The following is a 20,176-nucleotide window of genomic DNA, read 5'->3' on the forward strand; positions in this document are numbered from 1 at the left end:
CCTCCAACAGTTTACAATGACGCCGTTTTTTGCACATTGAGAGCTAAGAGGCAGAGAAAGGCGAGGGGACACAGGCGTTCATTGGACCACGCCGTTTATTTGCATAAACTCCTTCACAACAAACATAAGTATCATTTAGTGAAAGCACAACAAAAATAATATTCCTATCTCTCCAAAAAATAATGTTCACAAAAAGAAAAGTGCTTCAATCTCTATTAATGAGGCCCTATTCTCACACAGTTAAACAGCAATGCAAAGAGAACTGGCATTCCAAATCAAAATAGCTATGCAAAATACACGTAAAACTTACTCAGACCTTGGTTAAACTCTATTCAATCAAACATTTCGTTTAGCTCAACAAATACACTGGATGGCAATATTTAGTCGCAATGTATATACAAACTATCAGAGGCCTCGTACGTTGTGAAGCCAGCACTTAAATGACCGTGAAGTGGCATGGATGGACCAGTAAACAGGGAACTACGGCGTCCGTTAAGAAACAAAACACACTCATTAGCTTGATTTTTAAGTAATTTAAAACTCTGCATTGACACCTTGTGGTGTGTTTTAATCACTACCTTACGTCTTTAAAGACACTGTGGAGGAACGCCAGGGAGCCCGTGTGACATCACCGCTTGGCGACGACAGACTCGACGTCAACAATCGCGAGCTACTAGTTTATTTTTTGATTGAAAATGTTACAAATTGTATTAAAACAAAAACATTAAGAGGCGTTTTAATATGAAATTACTATAACTTGTATTAAAATTTATCTTTTAAGAACTACAAGTCTTTCTATCTGTGGATCCCTTTAACAGAAAGAATGTTAATAATGGTAATACCATTTTGTGTATTTATTGTTATTATAAGCAAATACAGTACTTACATATGAATGTACAGTATATGTCCGTCTTGTGTCTTATCTTTCCATTCCAACAATAATTTACAGAAAAATATGGCATCTTTTAGACATGGTTTGAATTGCAATCAATTACGATTAATTAATTTTGTCGCCCAGGGCACCATGTAGGCTAGGAACGACACTGACTGTACCAATCAGCCTGTGCTGTGCCTCTGTAGGAAACATCGAGCGCATCACAGCCTTGGTGCATCATCATGTGCCGCAGGCTCGTCTAATTGAGGCCATTGGCCAGGAGATGACTTACCTGCTTCCTAGTCATGACTTCCAACCTAGGGCGTACGCCAGCCTCTTTAGGGAATTGGAGGAAACCCTGGAGGACATCGGCCTTAGTAGCTTTGGCGTGTCTGACACGTCATTGGAAGAGGTAGGCACCCATGACTGAAATATGTCAAAATTAAATGAGGTAGGAATTCCATGACATGTCAAAAATGCTCATCTCGAAGTACTTAGTACTGTTTGTACATTAAAAACTCCTTGCGTGTATCCAAATATATTGTGCCTCATTGAATGGTTGTGTGGTTTTAAAATAATTTATACGATAAGAATATATTTTATACAGTTGGTTCTCTTGTAGATTTTCTTAAAAGTGACTGCTGATGGATATGCAAGCAACAAGAAATGCATTCAAGGTAAGAAGAAAGGATTTCATTTGAATATTTCAATCCGTTTCACTTATAACCCATTGTCTACCTTTGTCAGAGGATAAATCATTGCAGCAAATTTCTCGAGCTAGTCTCTGTGGATTCAACAGAGTCGCAATTGCTATGGAGCTACCTGAAGGTGACAAAAGAATATGGCTTACAGCTCAGAACAGATGCTTATATTATAGGAGATTAAAGCAAACTGCGACAAACCATAGTTTTTCCTTAAAAAAAAAAAGGGGAAAAAAACTTGATAAGTGCACCGAACTTGCTCACCAATTGATCAAGTCAACAAAACCTCTGCTGCTTGCTGGCTAGAATCCTGTAGTCCATCACAAATGCAATATATGCATATTAATATATGTCACTTCACTCGAGCACTGTTTTGCAGCCTCAGGCGAGCCTTCGGTCACCAGCCCATGCGATGGTCAAGAAGGTAATGCAGGACGAGGGTCTTATCAGGTCAGAGGTCTGTGTCTGGCTGTCAAACAGTTCTTTGCATTGTTAATCAAGAGGTTGCACCACACCACCCGCTCTTGCAAAGACTTCTTTGCTCAGGTAACCTTGCTTACAATGTCTCACTACATCCTCAACACACAATTTCATTAAATAAATGCATGTTGTTTTGGAGAAATTGGTTCCTGTTAATCTTCATAAGCATAAATTAGACTCTACTCCGGTATCTACAAATTTATATTCAGTTGTTCAAATTATACTTATATTTAATGTTTTTATCTGACACTAAATTGGAATGTATGGACCATTTAAGCATAACAATTTTCTCAATTCGGTTGTACTATTGCGATCCATCCTCCTTTCAATGAGATAGTGTTTTAAAGTGTGCTGTACCATATGTCAAATCATGTAGTCGTAACAGAAATAGGCGTAACACAAAATAATTGAGAAGCACTGATCTACTCAAATGTTTTAAGTGAGTTTTAATCTTGTGCCTCTGTTAGATTATTTTACCAGCCAGCTTTGTTTTCCTGGCCCTTACATTCACACTCATCGTTCCACCATTTGGGGAATATCCGAGTGTAACTCTAAGTCCTTGGATGTATGGCCGACAGTACACCTTCTTCAGGTAGGACCATTCTTTTAATACAATAGTTACATTGCATCATCACTAGGATTCTTAAGAATAACGTTTCGGTGATCTCATAGGAATCATCATCAAAATCTATCCAAAATTCATTTTAAAAGTGCAAAATATTGGGATTCATGTTTAATTTCCGAGAGAAATCGGAGCAATTTTAATGCTAATTTCTTTCTGTATCCACTGCAGTAATGAACGTCCTTTGGATGCCCAAATGAGACATTTTGGTGAAGTGTTGCTGGACAGGCCAGGCTTTGGGACACGCTGCATGGCGGATGAACCACTGGAGTAAGCAAATGTCACACTTTTATAGCGGACACATGATATTTAAAGACCTTTGGAGGACCATTGTGACTTAATACCCTTACCCCCACCTGCCTTAGTGGTGACACGACAACAAAAACTTAATTAATTCCACCTATAAATCCTACTTGATCTTATAAACTTCATGCTCTTCACTGTTTTGTTTAACCACGCGGGTCAATTTCTCTCCCTGCTAGAGATTTCCCATGCAACAACATTACCACTGAGTGGGAGAGGCTCCTGGTTAACCCCTCGGTGGTTGAGCTCCTGTCTGGCCCTGGCTGGAACTCCATCAGACCATCACCAGACTGTCAGTGCAGCACAGACAGAAAGCTCACCATGCTGCCCACATGCCCCGAAGGGGCTGGAGGTCTTCCACCTCTACAGGTACACTTCACAGAATCGTCAATCCTCCTGCAGGTTTTCCCTAAAAATGTCTTTTGCCTTTGTTCATTAGAGAATTCAGTCAACAGGAGATGTTCTCATGGATCTGACGGGTAGGAACATCTCAGACTACCTGGTGAAAACGTACCCCAGTCTCATCAGAACTAGGTGTGAAATGAAAAGGATGACTACAATGTTATGCAATCCCAAATAAACAATTGATAACATTGTCTTTTCAGCTTGAAGAGCAAATATTGGGTGAATGAACAAAGGTAATGAACTTCATGCACATTTAAACTGAAATAACTCTTGTTTGGTTAAGTCACTGCTTCTCAATTATATATTGTTATGCCCCCGCCTCCTCCCCCACAGGAAGACATAAATGTTTACCCCCCCAAACTCTCTGCAGCCACTGTAAATAGTATAATTTGTCTATGAAATTATCATAAGTACACCTCTTCATAATATTGTGTCCTTGTTAGCATTAAAGTGCCTATTATTGTATAACAAAGCCTTAAATAGCATTATTATGTGAATTACAATCATATTTTGAGATGTTTTGACCCTATACAACGATTTGGCAAAGTGCAGATGACGAGAAATTAGTCTTTTAATCTGTTTAGCCACGCCTGTCATTATAGCACTCTAGCATCCCCAGCCGGAAGATGATGTTGGCAGGGTCACGATTTCAGCTGATTTACAATTTAACCCATTGAGAGGGAAGATTCAGAATGAGGAAAATACGACACAGAGCAGCAAAATGTCATCATTGTTTCAATCTCTCTACTCCAACATTTTTACAGGATATTCTTTTTATCTAAGTATTTTCCCCAATTGCTAAATAAATGGTATGGGCATGACAAATAACAGTCTTGTGCTAAATGGAATATGAACTATAAAAAATGCACTTATTCAGTACGACATGGCAAAATTACTCCATAATGGTCAAAACTGTCGACTTTTTGCACCTCCGAAAGATATTTTATGCCACTGGAGTTAGTCTGGCTTTTGTCATTTCTCTGCCCCGGCTTCGGAGAGCGTAAACAAACCAGGAGGCGTGACAGCTAGCCGACATGCTAACCCGAACCGAGCAGCGTTTCGAGGTCTTATTCTCGCCTTTCGAAACGAATAATCATACAAAACTAACGTGGATCATGTCACACGGCAGCAGGGTTGTTGATTGTCTTCGCCGATCAGCAAAAAATTGAATAAATAAAACGTTCACTTACATGCACATCCAAGCGGTCCATTTCATTCAGGAGCATAAAATACTGTGTGAAATATGAAATGAACATGCTTTTTTTCTGTCATAGGCACTTTAAAGTAAAAAAAAGTACCGTATTGGCCCGAATATAAGATGGTGTTTTTTGCATTAAAATAAGACTGAAAAAGAGGGGGTCGTCTTGTATTCGCGGTCTAAACATTATACCCATTCACGACGCTAGATGGCGTCAGATATCATTGAAGTGGTGTTCTGTCATGACAGATCTCAGCTACTCTTCCCATTCACGACGCTAGATGGCGCCAGATATCATTGAAGCGATGTTCTGTCATGACAAATCTCAGCTACTCTCAAGTCTAACCAGTTTGCATTATTTTATTACAATCTTTTTCCTTATTCAGATTTGTTTCAAGACTTCACTTTAATGGTTATTGCAGGTATTACAATTTTGTTGTTTTATTACAATAGATTGGTTTATTTACATTTCAAAAACCAGAAGCCATTCATTTACGAATGTGATTGCACTTTAGTTTACATATTTAAATGTTCAGATATTAAGATTTGAATGAGGCAAAATGACATGCTTTTTTTCTCAAATATATTGTTATAATCATTTGTTTCGGATGTACTGTAATTATTTTCTGTACAAAAATTAATTTGGTGTTCAAAAAGTCTTCTTTCAAACTTAAGTCTTGAAAAGGAGGGGGTCGTCTTATAATCAGGGACGTCTTTTATTCGGGCCACTACGGTAATATAGATCAACTTATGATAAAGTGTTACTTTATTAACATTGTTTCGTTTGTAACGGAAAAGACATAAAAGCAAATCAATTTGCCTGAATTAAAAGTCACATCCAAACTGTAAATATACTCAAAAGTACATTTTTTAACGATCTGATACTGAGAAATAAAATTTAATAAAATCAATAAATAACAATAAATTCAAATTGATTAGCAACATTAAAGCAACACTAGGTAAATTTTCAACCTGTATAAAATATTTTCAAAACATTTGTGATAATATATTGACGACAACTGGTTGAACGACACCTCTTTTATATCTTGAGGGGGTCTGTATCGCTTTCACCGGCACTAATTAACTCAGAGGAGGGTGGCAGGAACCCTGCCACAAGAAAAAAATACAAATTTGCTGACTGCTTTACGACATACGTTACTTCCCACTTTCTCCATTCATTATAAAGACCGAAGTGGATGCGAATGCTTTCGCGCGAATTCTGCAAAGATGGCACAGCAACAAAAGAGACAAAAAGTTTAGTCTAAGGAGGAAAAAAGAGAGGCTACCAGCATATACATAATAAATATTGGCCCAGCTTTCACTCGCTGGCATGACCCCACCCAACAGAACTCGTCAGCGTTGGGTGCGTTGGAGGTGTTAGCCACACTAAGCCACACGGTGACACAAATACAGTATGCTATTGTTTAGCCACAACTTGATTCATTACCTTCATACAGCCGCTTTAAACAGAAATGCTGTTTAATCCATCTGCAGGCAACAGGGAGATTGATTTTTGCTTGATTGATGATTTTACGACACTGCGCAGGTGTGCGCTAGTCCTCATGGGAAACACAGGGCTCGTCCTCATGGGAAACAGAGTCGTCTCTAAGGCAAAACACTACCGCGTTTGTCCACTGGCATCGCTAAAATCGACCAAAACTGAAAAGCTACCAAATGTTGCATTAACTTAGAGTACAATATGCCAAACAATTTGACCGGAAAAACAAAAATTATGAAAAGAAAAACAACACATTCATTGGACAGAGCGACAGTGTTTATATTTGCTGCGGACAGTATCAGCTCCTTTTCTATGGTGTGGTGTTATTTTGCACTGAGCAACTTGGAATGCCACCTTCTATGATGCCAACAGTGCTCGCTGGTTTACTGATATAACAATGACAAAGCGGGACGATTGTTGGCAATATTCGGCACGTTTTCTCTGAAAAAAAAAACAAACAAAACAAGCGGCTTATCAGTATAATGTGACATCTTTATTGATTTAGCCTCCTGCTGTCCGCTGCATACATTTTTAAGATACAGTAAATAGTAGAGGTGTGCATCGGCACTGCCCTCACGATTCGATTCGATTACGATTTGGAGGGCCACGATTCGATTCGATTCAGAGGGTCACGATTCGATTCGGTTCGATTCGGCAATGCATCGCGATGCATTAAAGCCTCGGACGCATTAAAATTCTAAAGGAAAGGATATTTTTCGTGAATCATGAGGCAACTCAAGCGGTCAGACATTAAACAACTTTTTATTGGCTCTTGTGTCACACCTGGTTGAAGTCAAATGAAAATACTTATATATCTATATATATTAGAAAAAAAACAGATCACAGCATTTAATTAGTGCTTTGAATGAGACCAGGGCTTTCTCTCTTTTTTTTTACACACAGTAGCAGCCTTTCACACAGTGCAACCTCTGATCTCCTGTGCGAAATCAGTAATAACATTCACTGTATTTTAGTCACAACGACCCATCAATAAAAATATTCAAGTAAATATTAAAGAAAACGACAAAGAAAATATTGAGTGCAGCAGCAACTTTATCGCAATATCAATCTAGGGATCAGTTCAGTTGCAAACAAAACATCAACTAAATTAGAACAAAAAACATGTAGAACAAAAGTAAAATGTAGGCCTAGCCCACTATATATGTGCAATAGAGTCTAGATTGGGCCTAAAAAAATCCAGCCCGACCCGACACGGCCTGCTGGTATTGAAGCCTGACCCGGTCTGAGCCCGATCAATTCACTATATTTGCAGGCCCAGCCCGAAAAACCCGTTTTTTTGTTGGAGTGACGCGGAAAAAAAAAAAACGCAGCAGCAGCAATTTATTTTCATTTCTTCGAGTTGGCAGAAAAAACCCAAGTTTTCTTAATGTTTAAATAGTCTACATATTTTTCTGATCATTATAAAAGCATTTACACAGTGAAATAACGCTGGGAACGTTTAATATGAAAAAAAACAAACGGTTTTGCAGACACACAGAGAAGATTCAAAAGGATCCCATTTCTGTTGCCTTTGTGTGCATAAATAAAAGTGTCCTTCGTAACGAATTCTCAGTTGGCAGAAGAACAAGCAAGTTTTCTTAATGTTTAAATATTCTACATATTTTTATGATCATTATAAAAGCATTTACACAACGAAATAACGCCGGGAAAGTTTAATATTAAAAAAAAAAAAAAAAAAAAAAACATGCGGTTTTGCGGACAGAGAGGAGACGATTCAAAAGGATTACATTTGTGTTGTCTTTGTGTCCATACTGTAAATAAAAGTGTCTTTCGTAACAAAATAGCGGGCAGCGCCACGGTGTTCATGTGCATGCACAAGCAAATGCACAATACAGAGACCCTGCTCTCGGTTTTATCCCTTTTTTTTTTTTTTTTTTTTTTAAATTTATTAGTCGGCGCGGCGGCCCGACCCGACCCGACCCGACCCGAACATGAATGCTTAACATTTTGGGCCCGACCCAAATGGGTCAGGTTCAGGCACAAGATCTAACCTCTAAGAGATAGGACATAACATAACAATGGCTGAAGCGGAGAAAGAGGGAGCGAGAAAGATTATTGATGCACATAAGACATTGAAGCAGACATCTGGAGACATTTTGGCTTCTACGAGGTTGGTGTGAAACTTGACCAGAGTTAAGCGTGTGTAGAAAATGAAACAAGAGAATAATAATACAAATGGGGAAACCAAATCCGTTGCATCACTGGAATTGCGCAGGGAAGATTTTTGAACGTACTTATATATTTTAAAATGCGCTGAATCAATTCGGCTTGTTGCCCGCATCGAATCGAATCGTCCATGCCCCGCATCGGGATGCATCGCCGCATCGATTATTGTTGACACCACTAGTAAATAGACTGGTCTTTCCTTGTCTCGCACTGTATTAAAAGTGAAGACAAACATACTATTCCTCATATTTCCTCATCTTAGCTCTTTATATCTCCTGCTCTTTGCTGCGCGCTCTTGTTTGGTTTAGAAATACAGTACTGCCCACACTCTGAAAATGGGAGCGCCACTGCCACCCACTGAGTGGATGTGCAATTACACTCTATTCTAGTATGGCAAAAAAAGTATGTTCCCCGTGCGCCCCCCACTATTTGTGAAGGACTGTCTTAAATACTTTACCTAGTTTTTCTAGAATTCTCCTTCTGCTGTTGGACAGTGGATCTGCAAGCAGACTGGAGTTACAGTGAAGCTGAAGATTCTGTCCGTGATTTCCAGGTATGGAGGAATATCAGTCGGAGGTCAGCTTCCCGTTCTAGAGCTGCAACCAAAGTTCATCCAGGACTCTGCAGCCCAATTGGGACAAATGTTTAATGTTACTGGGGTAATGTTTCAAATGCTTATTTCTCTTGTCATCATTTATATTTGATGGTAGCTTTTGCATTACATGCACACATCTAATATTTTCATGCTTTTGCATATTCTTTTTTTTTTTTTCAATGGCGTTTCTTCGTCATGCCGCCCATCCCACACCATTGGCTCACACCGTACAAACACCAAAAAGACAGGAATTCGCGCGACGCTTGCTTTTTTTTTGTAACTGTTCACACAAAAGCATTAGGTATTTTTGGAATAAAAAGAAGAAAAAAAAGGGAAATTTCAAACAGCTACTTGTCCTACAAGAATCAAATCAGATAATATACCAATTTTTAATAAATTAGGGAGTTAAGGGGCACAAATATTGTATACAGTTTTTGCTGAAAACGCCAAAATTTGCCAATTTCATTCATTTCAAATGGCCAAAATTTCCCATTCACTTTCAATGGCCCTATTCACCATTAAATTCAGTGGCAAATAAACTTTACATTGGCACACCCAAAACCAAATCTCTATTGTAAATCTATATAATATCTATCTATATAACCTCTATCTATCTCTATTGTCTATTCTATTCAACTTGAACAGACCTCGTCTAGTTATTGTTGACGAAAACTCAAGACTAATTTCGTCTACTTTCAGTCGACGTTTGCTAAAAATATTTTCGTCTTTAAAATTTTTAAAAATTACTCCATGAATAAAGGTTTCCAACTATTTCAATTGAACAATGACAGACGAGCACATAATGTAGCGTGTATCCACAAGGACAACGCCTACTTGGTGAGAACACATACTTAGCAGGAAAATACTACATTATTTTCAATTAATTGTAACCACCTGGACGCCACGAACTGTAAGTAAACTAGGGCTGTCAAACGATTAAAATTTTAATCGAGTTAATCACAGCTTAAAAATTAATTAATTGTAATTAATCACAATTCAAACCATCTATTAAATATGCCATATTTTCTGCAAATTATTGCTGGAATGGAAAGATAAGACACAAGACGGCTATACTGTATACATTCAACATACTGTACATAAGTACTGTATTTGTATATTATAACAATAAATCAACAAGATGGCATTAACTTTATTAACAATCTGCTAAAGCGATCCATGGATAGAAAGACTTGTAGTTCTTAAAAGATAACTGTTAGTACAAGTTATAGAAATTTTATAATAATACCCCTCTTAATGTTTTCGTTTTAATAAAGTTTGTAAAATTTTCAATCAAAAAATAAACTAGTAGCTCGCCATTGTTGATGTCAATAATAATTATGGTGCTAAAACCCAGAAAATCAGTCGCACCCAAGCGCCAGCAGAGGGCGACAAAAAAACAAAAACACAAGTAACAAGTGAGAATGACACTGCTGTCATTTAAATCTGTTTGAGCAGGGCATGTGCGTTAAATGTGTCAAATATTTTAACGTGATTAATTTAAAAAAATAATTAACGCACGTTAAGGCGATCATTTTGACAGCCCTAAAGTAAAATAAAAGTTGTCTGGGAGTTTAAAAGAACGCTCGCAGTTAGCATTAGACTAATGCTAACGCAAATGCTATGCTAATGCTATGAATTATATTTTATGTGTGATGATCACTCAGCACAGAACTTCAAAGGCTAAAGCAACATTATCTCTTTGGCCAAGAAAACAAATCTTACCGTGTGTGCAAGCCTGCAGCACCTACTCCGGCCCAACCTACCATCTATCTACCAAACATCACAGCAAAGTGATGCCAGCAAAAATTTATCCAGAAATTGAATTTTCTTGTTCATTCATGTTATAATTTTGTAGGGTGACCACAGTAAACAAACACTGCGGGAAATAGGAACATTCCTCAGGTACATGGAGACGCAAAACAACGTCAAGGCAAGTAATCCTTGTTATTTTCTTGTAGTTGTGCCATAACATGGATTATAGACTTCATAATATATTGGCAGGACATGGGGCGCGGGGCCGATTCATAGGGTGCCTATCTCCGTCAAAGCTGAGCGAGTGGAAACACTGACAAAGAGCTTTTTATGTTGAAAATTCTTGTGAATAAATACTTAAATCCCTGAATTCTTTATAGATATGGGTGTAAAACATTCTCGATTTATGGTTAAAATAATAAAAAAACAACAACAACCGGGCAGTTAGCATTTATTTTACATAAATACTGTATGTCAAATGTGCTGCTAGTCTTTTAGCCACTGCGGTGCCACCTTATCAACACAAAGAGCTTTTTATGTTGAAAATTATTGTGTATAAATTCTTAAATCCCTGAATTCTTTATAGATATGGTTGTAAAACATTCTCGATTTATGGTTAAAATAAAATAAAATAAAAAAACGGGCAGTTAGCATTTATTTTACATAAATACTGTATGTCAAATTTGCTGCTAGTCTTTTAGCCACTGTGGCGCCGCCTTATCACCACAAAGACCTTTTTACGTTGAAAATTCTTGTGAATAAATGCTTAAATCCCTGAATTCTTTATAGATATGGACGTAAAACAGTCTGGATTCTTGGTTAAAAGCAACAAAAAAAAAAACGGGCAGTTAGCATTTATTTCACGTAAATATTGCGAATTATAACGCCAATGCTGTAGCTGCTGTTGACTTTTTTCACAGCGTTTCAAAATGCATGCATGGTATGAAAAATATAATAATTACCTTGAATCATCGAACAAATCACTCCTGAGGCAATCTTTCCTGTTTGTATGCGGTACAGCTTTCGTACTTTTTCCAATCTAAATCCGGCGTTGGATCGCTGCGTGCGTGTGTTTGAGAATAACTCCTCTTGATGCTGGGTGTGGGCAGGCCCCCTACTTACAGGTGTGGCGCAGAGTCTGAGGGTTGATCTGTCAATATAATTATGAAGTCAATGCATGGATACTGTAATTTAGCTGTATTAAATCCCTGCTTAGGTATGGTATAACAACAAGGGCTGGCATGCCATGGTGTCTTTCATGAACGTGGCCAACAATGCCATCCTTCGTGCAAACCTCCCAAAAGGAACTAAACTGGATCAATATGGAATCACAGCCATCAATCATCCACTGAACCTCACCAAAGAGCAATTGTCTGAAATCACTGTGTGAGTTGGCACTTTCCAAACAGTGTTAGTCATAACTCCAATGACATGTTTATTTTAACCATTTTGGGGGATTTCTTTGTCCATTCCCCAGTTTGAACACATCTGTGGATGCGGTAGTAGCCATCTGCGTCATCTTCGCCATGTCTTTTGTTCCAGCTAGCTTTGTCCTCTATCTCATTCAGGAAAGAGTCACTCAGGCTAAACATCTACAGTTCGTCAGTGGTGTCAGCCCTCTGATCTATTGGATGGCCAACTTTTTCTGGGACATGGTACCTTTTTGATCCTCATAATGCTGGTTGGATTAACTAATAATAATAATGTTCATGTAATTTTGTGTACGTGCTTCCGTGTGTTTACAGGTGAATTACACTATCAGTGCGCTGATGGTGGTGCAGATTTTCATCTTTTTTGATAAGAAGTGCTACACCTCAAAAGCCAATCTGCAGCCACTTATCGCACTACTTATGCTTTATGGGTAGGTGTGCAGACATAATAAAATATAAATAATTACAATATTACAATAAAGTATAGTATAAGGCTGCGACAATTAATCGATTAAAACTGATCAATAAATTAGATCACAACAAATTTGATGATTGATTTTTGCCGGCAGCTATGAGCTGTCCTGTTTGGGTCCTTGTTTGTGTATAATGCGAGGCTCCGCATACATCAGTTCATTGCTACACTCAGGTTGGGTTTCTGAATCAATAATATTACACATTGTCGAGAGATAGATTGACCTTTGTGTTGTTAGATCCAATGTCCATCTGTCAGAGGTGGGTTAATGATGTCAATTGTATTGTTTGTATTCTTTGTTGATGGGACGTTACTACTTAGCATGGAGTGCTAAGCTAGTTAGCGATGATGCTAATCAGTGTTATAAGTGTCCGTTTGTGCTATGTTTTGGAGAAGGATAGTAGCTTTTGAGTTATTGTTAGATAGTAAAGTTGTCTCATTTCTTTTTATAAAGAAAGCAACTCCCAAAAATAGCAAACTCCCATTCAAACTGTAAATTTTCATACAAGATAGTATGCTTTGAAATTGGATTTGGATTGTATTTATGAACAACTGTTTGATAAACTAAACTGATAAATTACAGTATGCCTCCTCCGTATTAAATTTTGTTGTTTAGTTTGTTTAAAAATAAAATGAGTCTTTGACATGATTTATGTCAGTGCTTTGCCCACAAGACAAAAAATACCAATCAGAAGCAATTTTTATTTGAATGAACAGGACATTTGTCTAATTTGTGTACAAAGAAATTTGTTTTATTTTTTCAAATCAAAACTTTTATTTAAAACAAGTTTTCTGTACTTTAAAGTTACAGTTGTAGACAATAGTTAAGTCAGCAAGCTGTAATAAATTGTGATTTTTGAAAGAAATAGTAATCCATATTGTCTTCATTGTTACTTACAACATGCCTAAAACAACTTTAAGTTAAACAGTGAAGGTGAATGAAAAGGTGACAGTTATCTGATGAATCAATCTATTATTCGTGTAATTAATCGTCCAATTAATCGATTATAAAAATAATCGTAAGTTGCAGCCCGAGTACAGGTTGTCTCCGGGTTACGACCTACCCGACTTATGTGATTACAACTCTACAACGCCAGAGTCACTTTTTTTGTTTGTTTTATTAATGTAAGAGCGCATTTGCTCCCAGGAAGAAGTCAAGTGAGCAAGAGGGGGAAGTGATTACAGCTGCAAGCCTGTGCGCACATTTGTTCCTTATGAAGCATCCACAGAGGCAACACCTGTATATAACACCTTTTTTACTTTTTATTGTGTGTTTTCAATTGTGGTTGAATAATTGGGGTAAATTAATGTGATTGATTTTGATGATGTGAGGACGCTTACTGATAGATGCTAATCTTTTGTGTGGATTGTTATTGCTGTGTCAACAGCTAGTTATAAAAGCAAACTTGAATTGCTGTTTTTAAAGATGAAACTGGTTTAATGTCATTTTTACTTTAGCTTCATTCATCAAGTGTTGATGTCATGAACAGCTGAATAAATTCAGCAAATCACAAGGAAGTCTGACTTTGTTATTTGGAGCTTTGCTCGCTGTCTAGCTAGGACTTGGCTCCAACACCTACGCGAGGACAGTACTATGATGAATAATACATGTTTTTGGATAGTTATTTTGAGATTTAGGGGATATTTAGGGGTACTTAAAGGGTCAATTCCGACTTGCGCAGAAATTCGGGTTATGTCGCCAGCGTAGAACGGAACTCGTTCGTACTTGGGGACTCCTGTATAGTACATTGATTTTTGTCTAGAGAGAGATAAAAGTTAGGAAATGCTTCATCGATGCAGTCCAATTCAACTAAATAAACACAAATATAACAGTTCATTGTATTGGTGTTTTAATATTTACTGTGATTATATCATTTTGTTTATTACTTACCTAGTCCATGCACTTAAAAAATGCATGACTGAAATCGATATCACAAAGGCAATTTCCTTCACTCTGTTTTTTTTTCAGATGGTCCGTCACCCCGATGATGTACCCAATGTCCTACATGTTCAGTGTCCCCAGCACAGCTTATGTGTCTTTGTCAAGTATCAACCTCTTTATAGGCATCAACAGCAGTGCCATCACTTTCATCCTGGATCTTTTTGAAGGTACCACGGTAAGAATTCACAAGCCTACTTTTGTATACTCCTCCTTCCAAGAAATACATCTGATTAATGTTTTTGGGCCAATGTCAAGGCTTTGTACAAGTTCAATCAGCTGCTGAAGACGGTGCTGCTCATCTTTCCTCATTACTGCCTGGGTAGAGGCCTCATAGATATGGCAATCAACCAGGCTGTGACTGATGTCTTCACTCGCTTTGGTAATTTGTTTTACATAATGTCATGGAAAAGCGATGAATAAACGTGCTTCTAGTGGGGCTAACCTGCAATACGTTCCTTAGGTGAGGATCATAGCCCAGATCCCTACAACTGGGACTTTATTGGAAAGAATCTATTCTGCATGGCAGTTGAAGGATTCATTTACTTCACCTTAAATATTTTCTGTCAGTATCGCTTCTTCCTGGATCATTGGTAAGCTTACAAGACCGATCAGAAATGTTCAGTGTTTTTTCCTAAAAGAATCATGAACCTTTTTATTATGTAGAAACATTAAGTGCTGTTGTCTTCATCTAATCAAGTACATTTTGTTTAAATGATCCATTGCCAGGATACCAGATGGGCCAAAACCCTCTATTCTAGATGAAGACTTGGATGTGGCCGAAGAAAGAGAGAGAATCTATAGAAGCGGGAAAACAAATGACATTTTACATGTTTGTAATCTCTCTAAGGTGAGATCAATGAAATCTTAATTAATGATAAGCTCCTCGGTGGCAGGGCTCAGGGGTGGATGACAACTGTTCCTAAAGGCTCTGGATGTTGTGGGACTGTTGTAGTTGACATGCTGCTCCAACATTGCGGGGACAGTGCCTCTGTATTGGAAGACAAGGGTTGCGGTTCCCCTTTTTAAGAAGGGGGGACCGGATGATATGTTAGAGGGATTACACTCCTAAGCCTCCCTTGTAAAGTCTATTCAGGGGTCCTGGAGAGGAGGGCCCGTCAGAAATTCGAATCTCGGACTCAGGAGGAGCAGTGTTGTCTTCGTCCAGGCCGTGGAACAGTGGACCAGCTGTACACCCTCGACAGCGCCCCGCGAGGGTGCGTGGGAGTTCGCCCAACCGGTCTCAATGTGTTTTGTGGTTTTGCGAATGTGTCCCTCGGGGAGACCTGAGTGGGGTGTGGGGTACTGAGCACCCTGGTAAGGGCTGTTCAGTCCCTGTACGACCTGTGCCAGAGTTTGGTCCGCATTGCTGGCAGTAAGTCGGATTCGTTCCCAGTGAGTGTTGGACTCCGCCAAGGTTGCCCTTGGTCACCGATTCTGTTCATAACTTTTATGGGCAGAATTTGTAGGTGCAGTCGAGGGGTTGAAGAGGTCCAGTTTGGTGGCCTCAGCATTGCGTCTCTGCTTTTTGCAGATGATGTGGTGCTGTTAGCTTCATTAAGCAGTGATCTCCAACTCTCACTGGGGCGGTTTGCAGCCAAGTGTGAAGCGGTTGGAATGAAGATCAGCACCTCCCAAGCCGAGACCATGGTCCTCAGTCAGAAAAGGGTGCCGTGGCCTCTCCGGCCCCAAGTGGAGGAGTTCAAGTATCTTGGGGTCTTGCTCACGTAGAGGGTAGAAAGGAGTGTGAGATTGACAGGTGGACCAATGCAGCATCTGAAGTGGTGCGGACTCTGTACTAGTCCGTTGTGGTGGAGAAAGCAAAAGGTGTAGCTCTCGACTTACTGGTTGATCTACGTTCCTACCCTCACGAGCTGTGGGTCTTAACCGAAAGAACAAGATCCCGGATACAAGCGGCCGAAATGACTTTCCTCCACAGGGTGTCCAGCAGCTACTCCTCCACGTGGAGAGGAGCCAGCTGAGGTAGTTTGGGCATCTGGTTCGGATCCCTCCTGGACGCCTCCCTGGAGAGGTGTTCCGGACATGTCCCACCAGCGGGAGGCCCCGGTGATGACCCAGGACAGGCTGGAGAGACTATGTCTCTCAGCTGGCCTGGGAACACCTTAGGATCCCGCTGGAGGACCTGGTTGAAGTGACTGGGGAGAGGGAAGTCAGGGCTTTCAGGCTAAAGCTGCTGCCCCTGCGATGCAACCTTGGATTAAGTGGTGGATAAAGGAAGGATGCATGGATGGATTCTTACTAAAGCAATCTTAAACTGTAATGCACTCCTTTTCTCATCACCCATGCACACAGTCGTCTTTATTTATTTTTGTTTCAACCTTTTAACATTCAGCCAAAGTTATATACAAATGTTTGGTCCTGTCTTTCCCTCGCTAGATATACACAGGAACTGTTACTCCCGCAGTGGATCAAATCTGTATTGGTGTATCACCGGGGGAGGTTTGTACAATGCTATATAAAGTATTTGGGCGATGCTATAAATTGAACTCGGGGGGGGGGGGTCAATTAACATCATGTCATTGATAATATTTCCCCCCCCCATCTTAGTGTTTTGGTCTCCTGGGAGTAAATGGTGCTGGGAAGACCACAACTTTCAAGATGTTAACTGGAGACATCGATGTTACCACAGGAGATGCCTCAGTTGCAGGTCACAGGTTTGTTTGACCACACAAATGAAAAATGAGTATTATTTAAAGGAGTATTAGCAGTGGCCATAACAGTTTAAACCAAATAGTTCTGTTTATGGTACTTAAGGCTTAAATTATACATAACTGTGCATTTGTATAGTGTTATTAAGAATGAAGTATATACAGTGATCCCTCGCTAATTCACACTTAAAACTTTGCGCCCTTTGGTTTTTTTCAATTAAAAAAAAGAAATCCAGTATTTAAAAATGTTAAGATATATGCATGTATACATGTAAAAATATATTTTTTTTTATCTACAGTATCTAAATTATCTCATAATTATTACATTTACAGTGCTCTTAAACCATTTATTAAAATATAAATAAACACAATAAGTTGTTTTTAATCCTTTATATCCAAATGCATCACTTTTGATATGGTAAACGGTGTTATACTTGTATAGCGCTTTTCCACATTTCAAGGCTCTCAAAGCGCTTTACACTATCTAGCCATCCACCTCCTAGCACGAGGAGCAACGTGGGGTTCAGTATCTTGCTCAAGGACACTTAGACGATTTCATCAGGGCGGAGAATCGAGCCCCCAACCTCTGGGTTGGGGGACAACTACTCTACCACTGAGCCACGCCACCCCCAGAAATGTTTTTTTTTTTTTCTTCCAAATTTGGGAAATTAAAAATGTTCCAATATGACCTTATTTTTCAGAATTTGGGATTCACTGACAAATGCTTCGTATTCATTATACTTTAAGGGAAAAAGGGGGAAAAAAAACATGACATAAATGTACAGGGTGACACCAAAAAAATGGTCATCACCAAAAATCGAATAACTTGAATAACCAAAATTTTATTTTTTAGTTTTTTTTTTTTTCTTCAGTAGTCCATGGCATTTTGAAGGTCTTTTTTCCTGGACTCTTAGATCATTAATTCTTCTGGGTAAATCCGAAAAATTAAAAATTCATTAACCCTTTTCAAAATTTAGGTGATAACTGTTTTTTTTGTGTGTAAGTGTGTGTAACCCCATATCGCTTTCCAATGCTGTGAAATCTAAAAAAAATGCATTGAACACACACACACACACACACACAAAAAAACCTATATACACAGTATATACCGTAATTTTTGCACTATAAGGCGCACCTGGCTATAGACCCTACTCACGTGACGTCACAGCCACGCCCCCGCGCCATGTTGTCCGTATACTCGTCATGTTAATGCATTAGCGCTTCGTAAATTCCTCCTATTATGGCGTGTTTTTCTGCTCGTTAACATTAATAATCAAAATGCTGAAATCGTGTGTGGCGGTCGGTTGCAAAAACAGAGAAGATAGATGGAGAGACTTGAAGTTTTACCGTATTCCGAGAGACCTGGAGAGGAGACCGAGATTGACTGCTGCAATTCGACGAGAAAACTGGGCTCCAAACGACTACCACAGATTATGTAGTAGTCATTTTATATCTGGTAATAGTTTAATATATATTTAGAGGGTTTTGGGCTGACAACCACAACTAAGATCATTGCTAGGCTAATCGCCGACAACATACACTCAGACGTTGTGAATGAACTACCTGAAAATATATAATTATAAGGGGATAATCAGACAGTTGTCATACAATTAATTTACAATTTCACTATTGAGGTCAAAAGCCAAAAAATAAATTCAACTAGGGACAATCTGGAGTAGTGCTATCGCACTTCATATTTATTACATATTATATATGTATGTAGTGAGAGTGCTGAGAATAGGCTGATTTTGTGTGGACAAGATAGTTGTAAATATCAGGGTAGCTAGCAGATGTCAGGCAAAGACAGCGAAGACAGCGGGTCGAAAAACATCGATTTAGGCATCAAATATGGATCTGGCGAATGGATAAACTGAAGCTTTTCCACATAACGCCTTTTATGCAACACATCCAATGAGTTTACAGCGTCAGATAACACCGGGGCTTCCATGAATTGCTCTATAACTTGCATGACTAATTGAAAACAATGAGAATAAGTCTAAAAAATACGGACAATATGGCGGCCGGATACAGCGACACGTCATTTTGTGACGTAGGTGAGTAGGGTCAATAAGCCTCCACCAGACAAATTTGACACGTAAACGGCATTTGTTCATAGATAAGCCACTCTGGACTATAAGCCACAGCTGTTCTCACTGTATTATGGGATATTTACACAAAAAGATATTAACCGGTAACACTTTATTTCACAGTGACATCATACGACTGTCATAGGATCAAATGAACCACCATGAAGCTTTGAACCAATTGGCTGCAAAGCTTCATTGCTCCAAGAAGCTTCATTCGGCAATCATTGCTCTCTTGGGGGAGACAGTCAACCTCTGCTGTCACCTGCTGTCAACACTGTTGTTTTGCAACATCCCTCCTAGCATGCATTGCAGTGCTATAGACGTAAATAATTATCAAAATTCATGCTCTGCTGTTTCTTCAGTTACTGTTCTAGTTGTTTCATGAATTGCTAGTTATGGCATTTGGTAACACTGTATTTGACAGTGGCGCCATAAGACAATCATAATTATGACATGACACTGTCTGGAGAAGAAAAAAAATCTACTAAAGTGTTACCTATTAACCCAAATAAATCAACAAATAAGCTGCACTGGACTATAAGCCACAGGATTCAAAATGAAGGAAAAAAGTAGCATCTTATAATCCAAAAATTACGGTAAATCAATTTTTTTTCACTGTAAATAAGCTGCGTCTCTACTTATCGGATTTTCGATTTTCGCGGGGGCTGTCCCCATTAACCACAAAAAATGAGGGATCACTGAACCAGCAAATATTGTTGCTCTAATGTTGCATAATTAGTGTTTTATAAACTATTAATCTAGACACAAGGGACTTTTGTTTGTGTGATTGCCTGTTTTCCACCACCTCCCACCGTCAGCATTTTGACCAACATCCTGGACGTCCACCAGAACATGGGCTACTGCCCACAGTTTGACGCCATTGATGAACTCCTCACAGGAAGAGAACACCTTCACCTCTATGCTCGCCTCCGTGGGGTACCAGAGGCTGAAATCAGCAGGGTGA

The 20,176-nt window shown here is 39.0% G+C and overlaps 1 protein-coding gene across 2 annotated transcripts in view; it reads left to right on the forward strand.

Moving 5' to 3' along the window:
* The window catches only part of abca4a (ATP-binding cassette, sub-family A (ABC1), member 4a), a 103,428-nt gene that overhangs the window by 80,037 nt on the left and 3,215 nt on the right, over positions 1–20,176 (forward strand). Inside the window, exons 26-46 of one of the 2 annotated variants that reach the window (XM_057824130.1) lie at positions 1,081–1,286; positions 1,497–1,551; positions 1,622–1,702; positions 1,955–2,121; positions 2,523–2,647; positions 2,849–2,947; positions 3,160–3,349; positions 3,420–3,514; positions 3,586–3,618; positions 8,822–8,927; positions 10,719–10,793; positions 11,832–12,001; positions 12,093–12,270; positions 12,361–12,476; positions 14,487–14,634; positions 14,715–14,838; positions 14,920–15,049; positions 15,186–15,306; positions 16,854–16,916; positions 17,025–17,131; positions 20,031–20,172. In XM_057824130.1, the coding sequence (XP_057680113.1) occupies positions 1,081–1,286; positions 1,497–1,551; positions 1,622–1,702; positions 1,955–2,121; positions 2,523–2,647; positions 2,849–2,947; positions 3,160–3,349; positions 3,420–3,514; positions 3,586–3,618; positions 8,822–8,927; positions 10,719–10,793; positions 11,832–12,001; positions 12,093–12,270; positions 12,361–12,476; positions 14,487–14,634; positions 14,715–14,838; positions 14,920–15,049; positions 15,186–15,306; positions 16,854–16,916; positions 17,025–17,131; positions 20,031–20,172 (2,531 nt within the window). The remainder of the gene's footprint in view (positions 1–1,080; positions 1,287–1,496; positions 1,552–1,621; positions 1,703–1,954; positions 2,122–2,522; positions 2,648–2,848; positions 2,948–3,159; positions 3,350–3,419; positions 3,515–3,585; positions 3,619–8,821; positions 8,928–10,718; positions 10,794–11,831; positions 12,002–12,092; positions 12,271–12,360; positions 12,477–14,486; positions 14,635–14,714; positions 14,839–14,919; positions 15,050–15,185; positions 15,307–16,853; positions 16,917–17,024; positions 17,132–20,030; positions 20,173–20,176) is intronic. The other variant, XM_057824131.1, reaches the window with a different exon arrangement.

This window comes from Corythoichthys intestinalis, chromosome 20, assembly GCF_030265065.1.
Source record: "Corythoichthys intestinalis isolate RoL2023-P3 chromosome 20, ASM3026506v1, whole genome shotgun sequence".
Taxonomy (NCBI): domain Eukaryota; kingdom Metazoa; phylum Chordata; class Actinopteri; order Syngnathiformes; family Syngnathidae; genus Corythoichthys; species Corythoichthys intestinalis.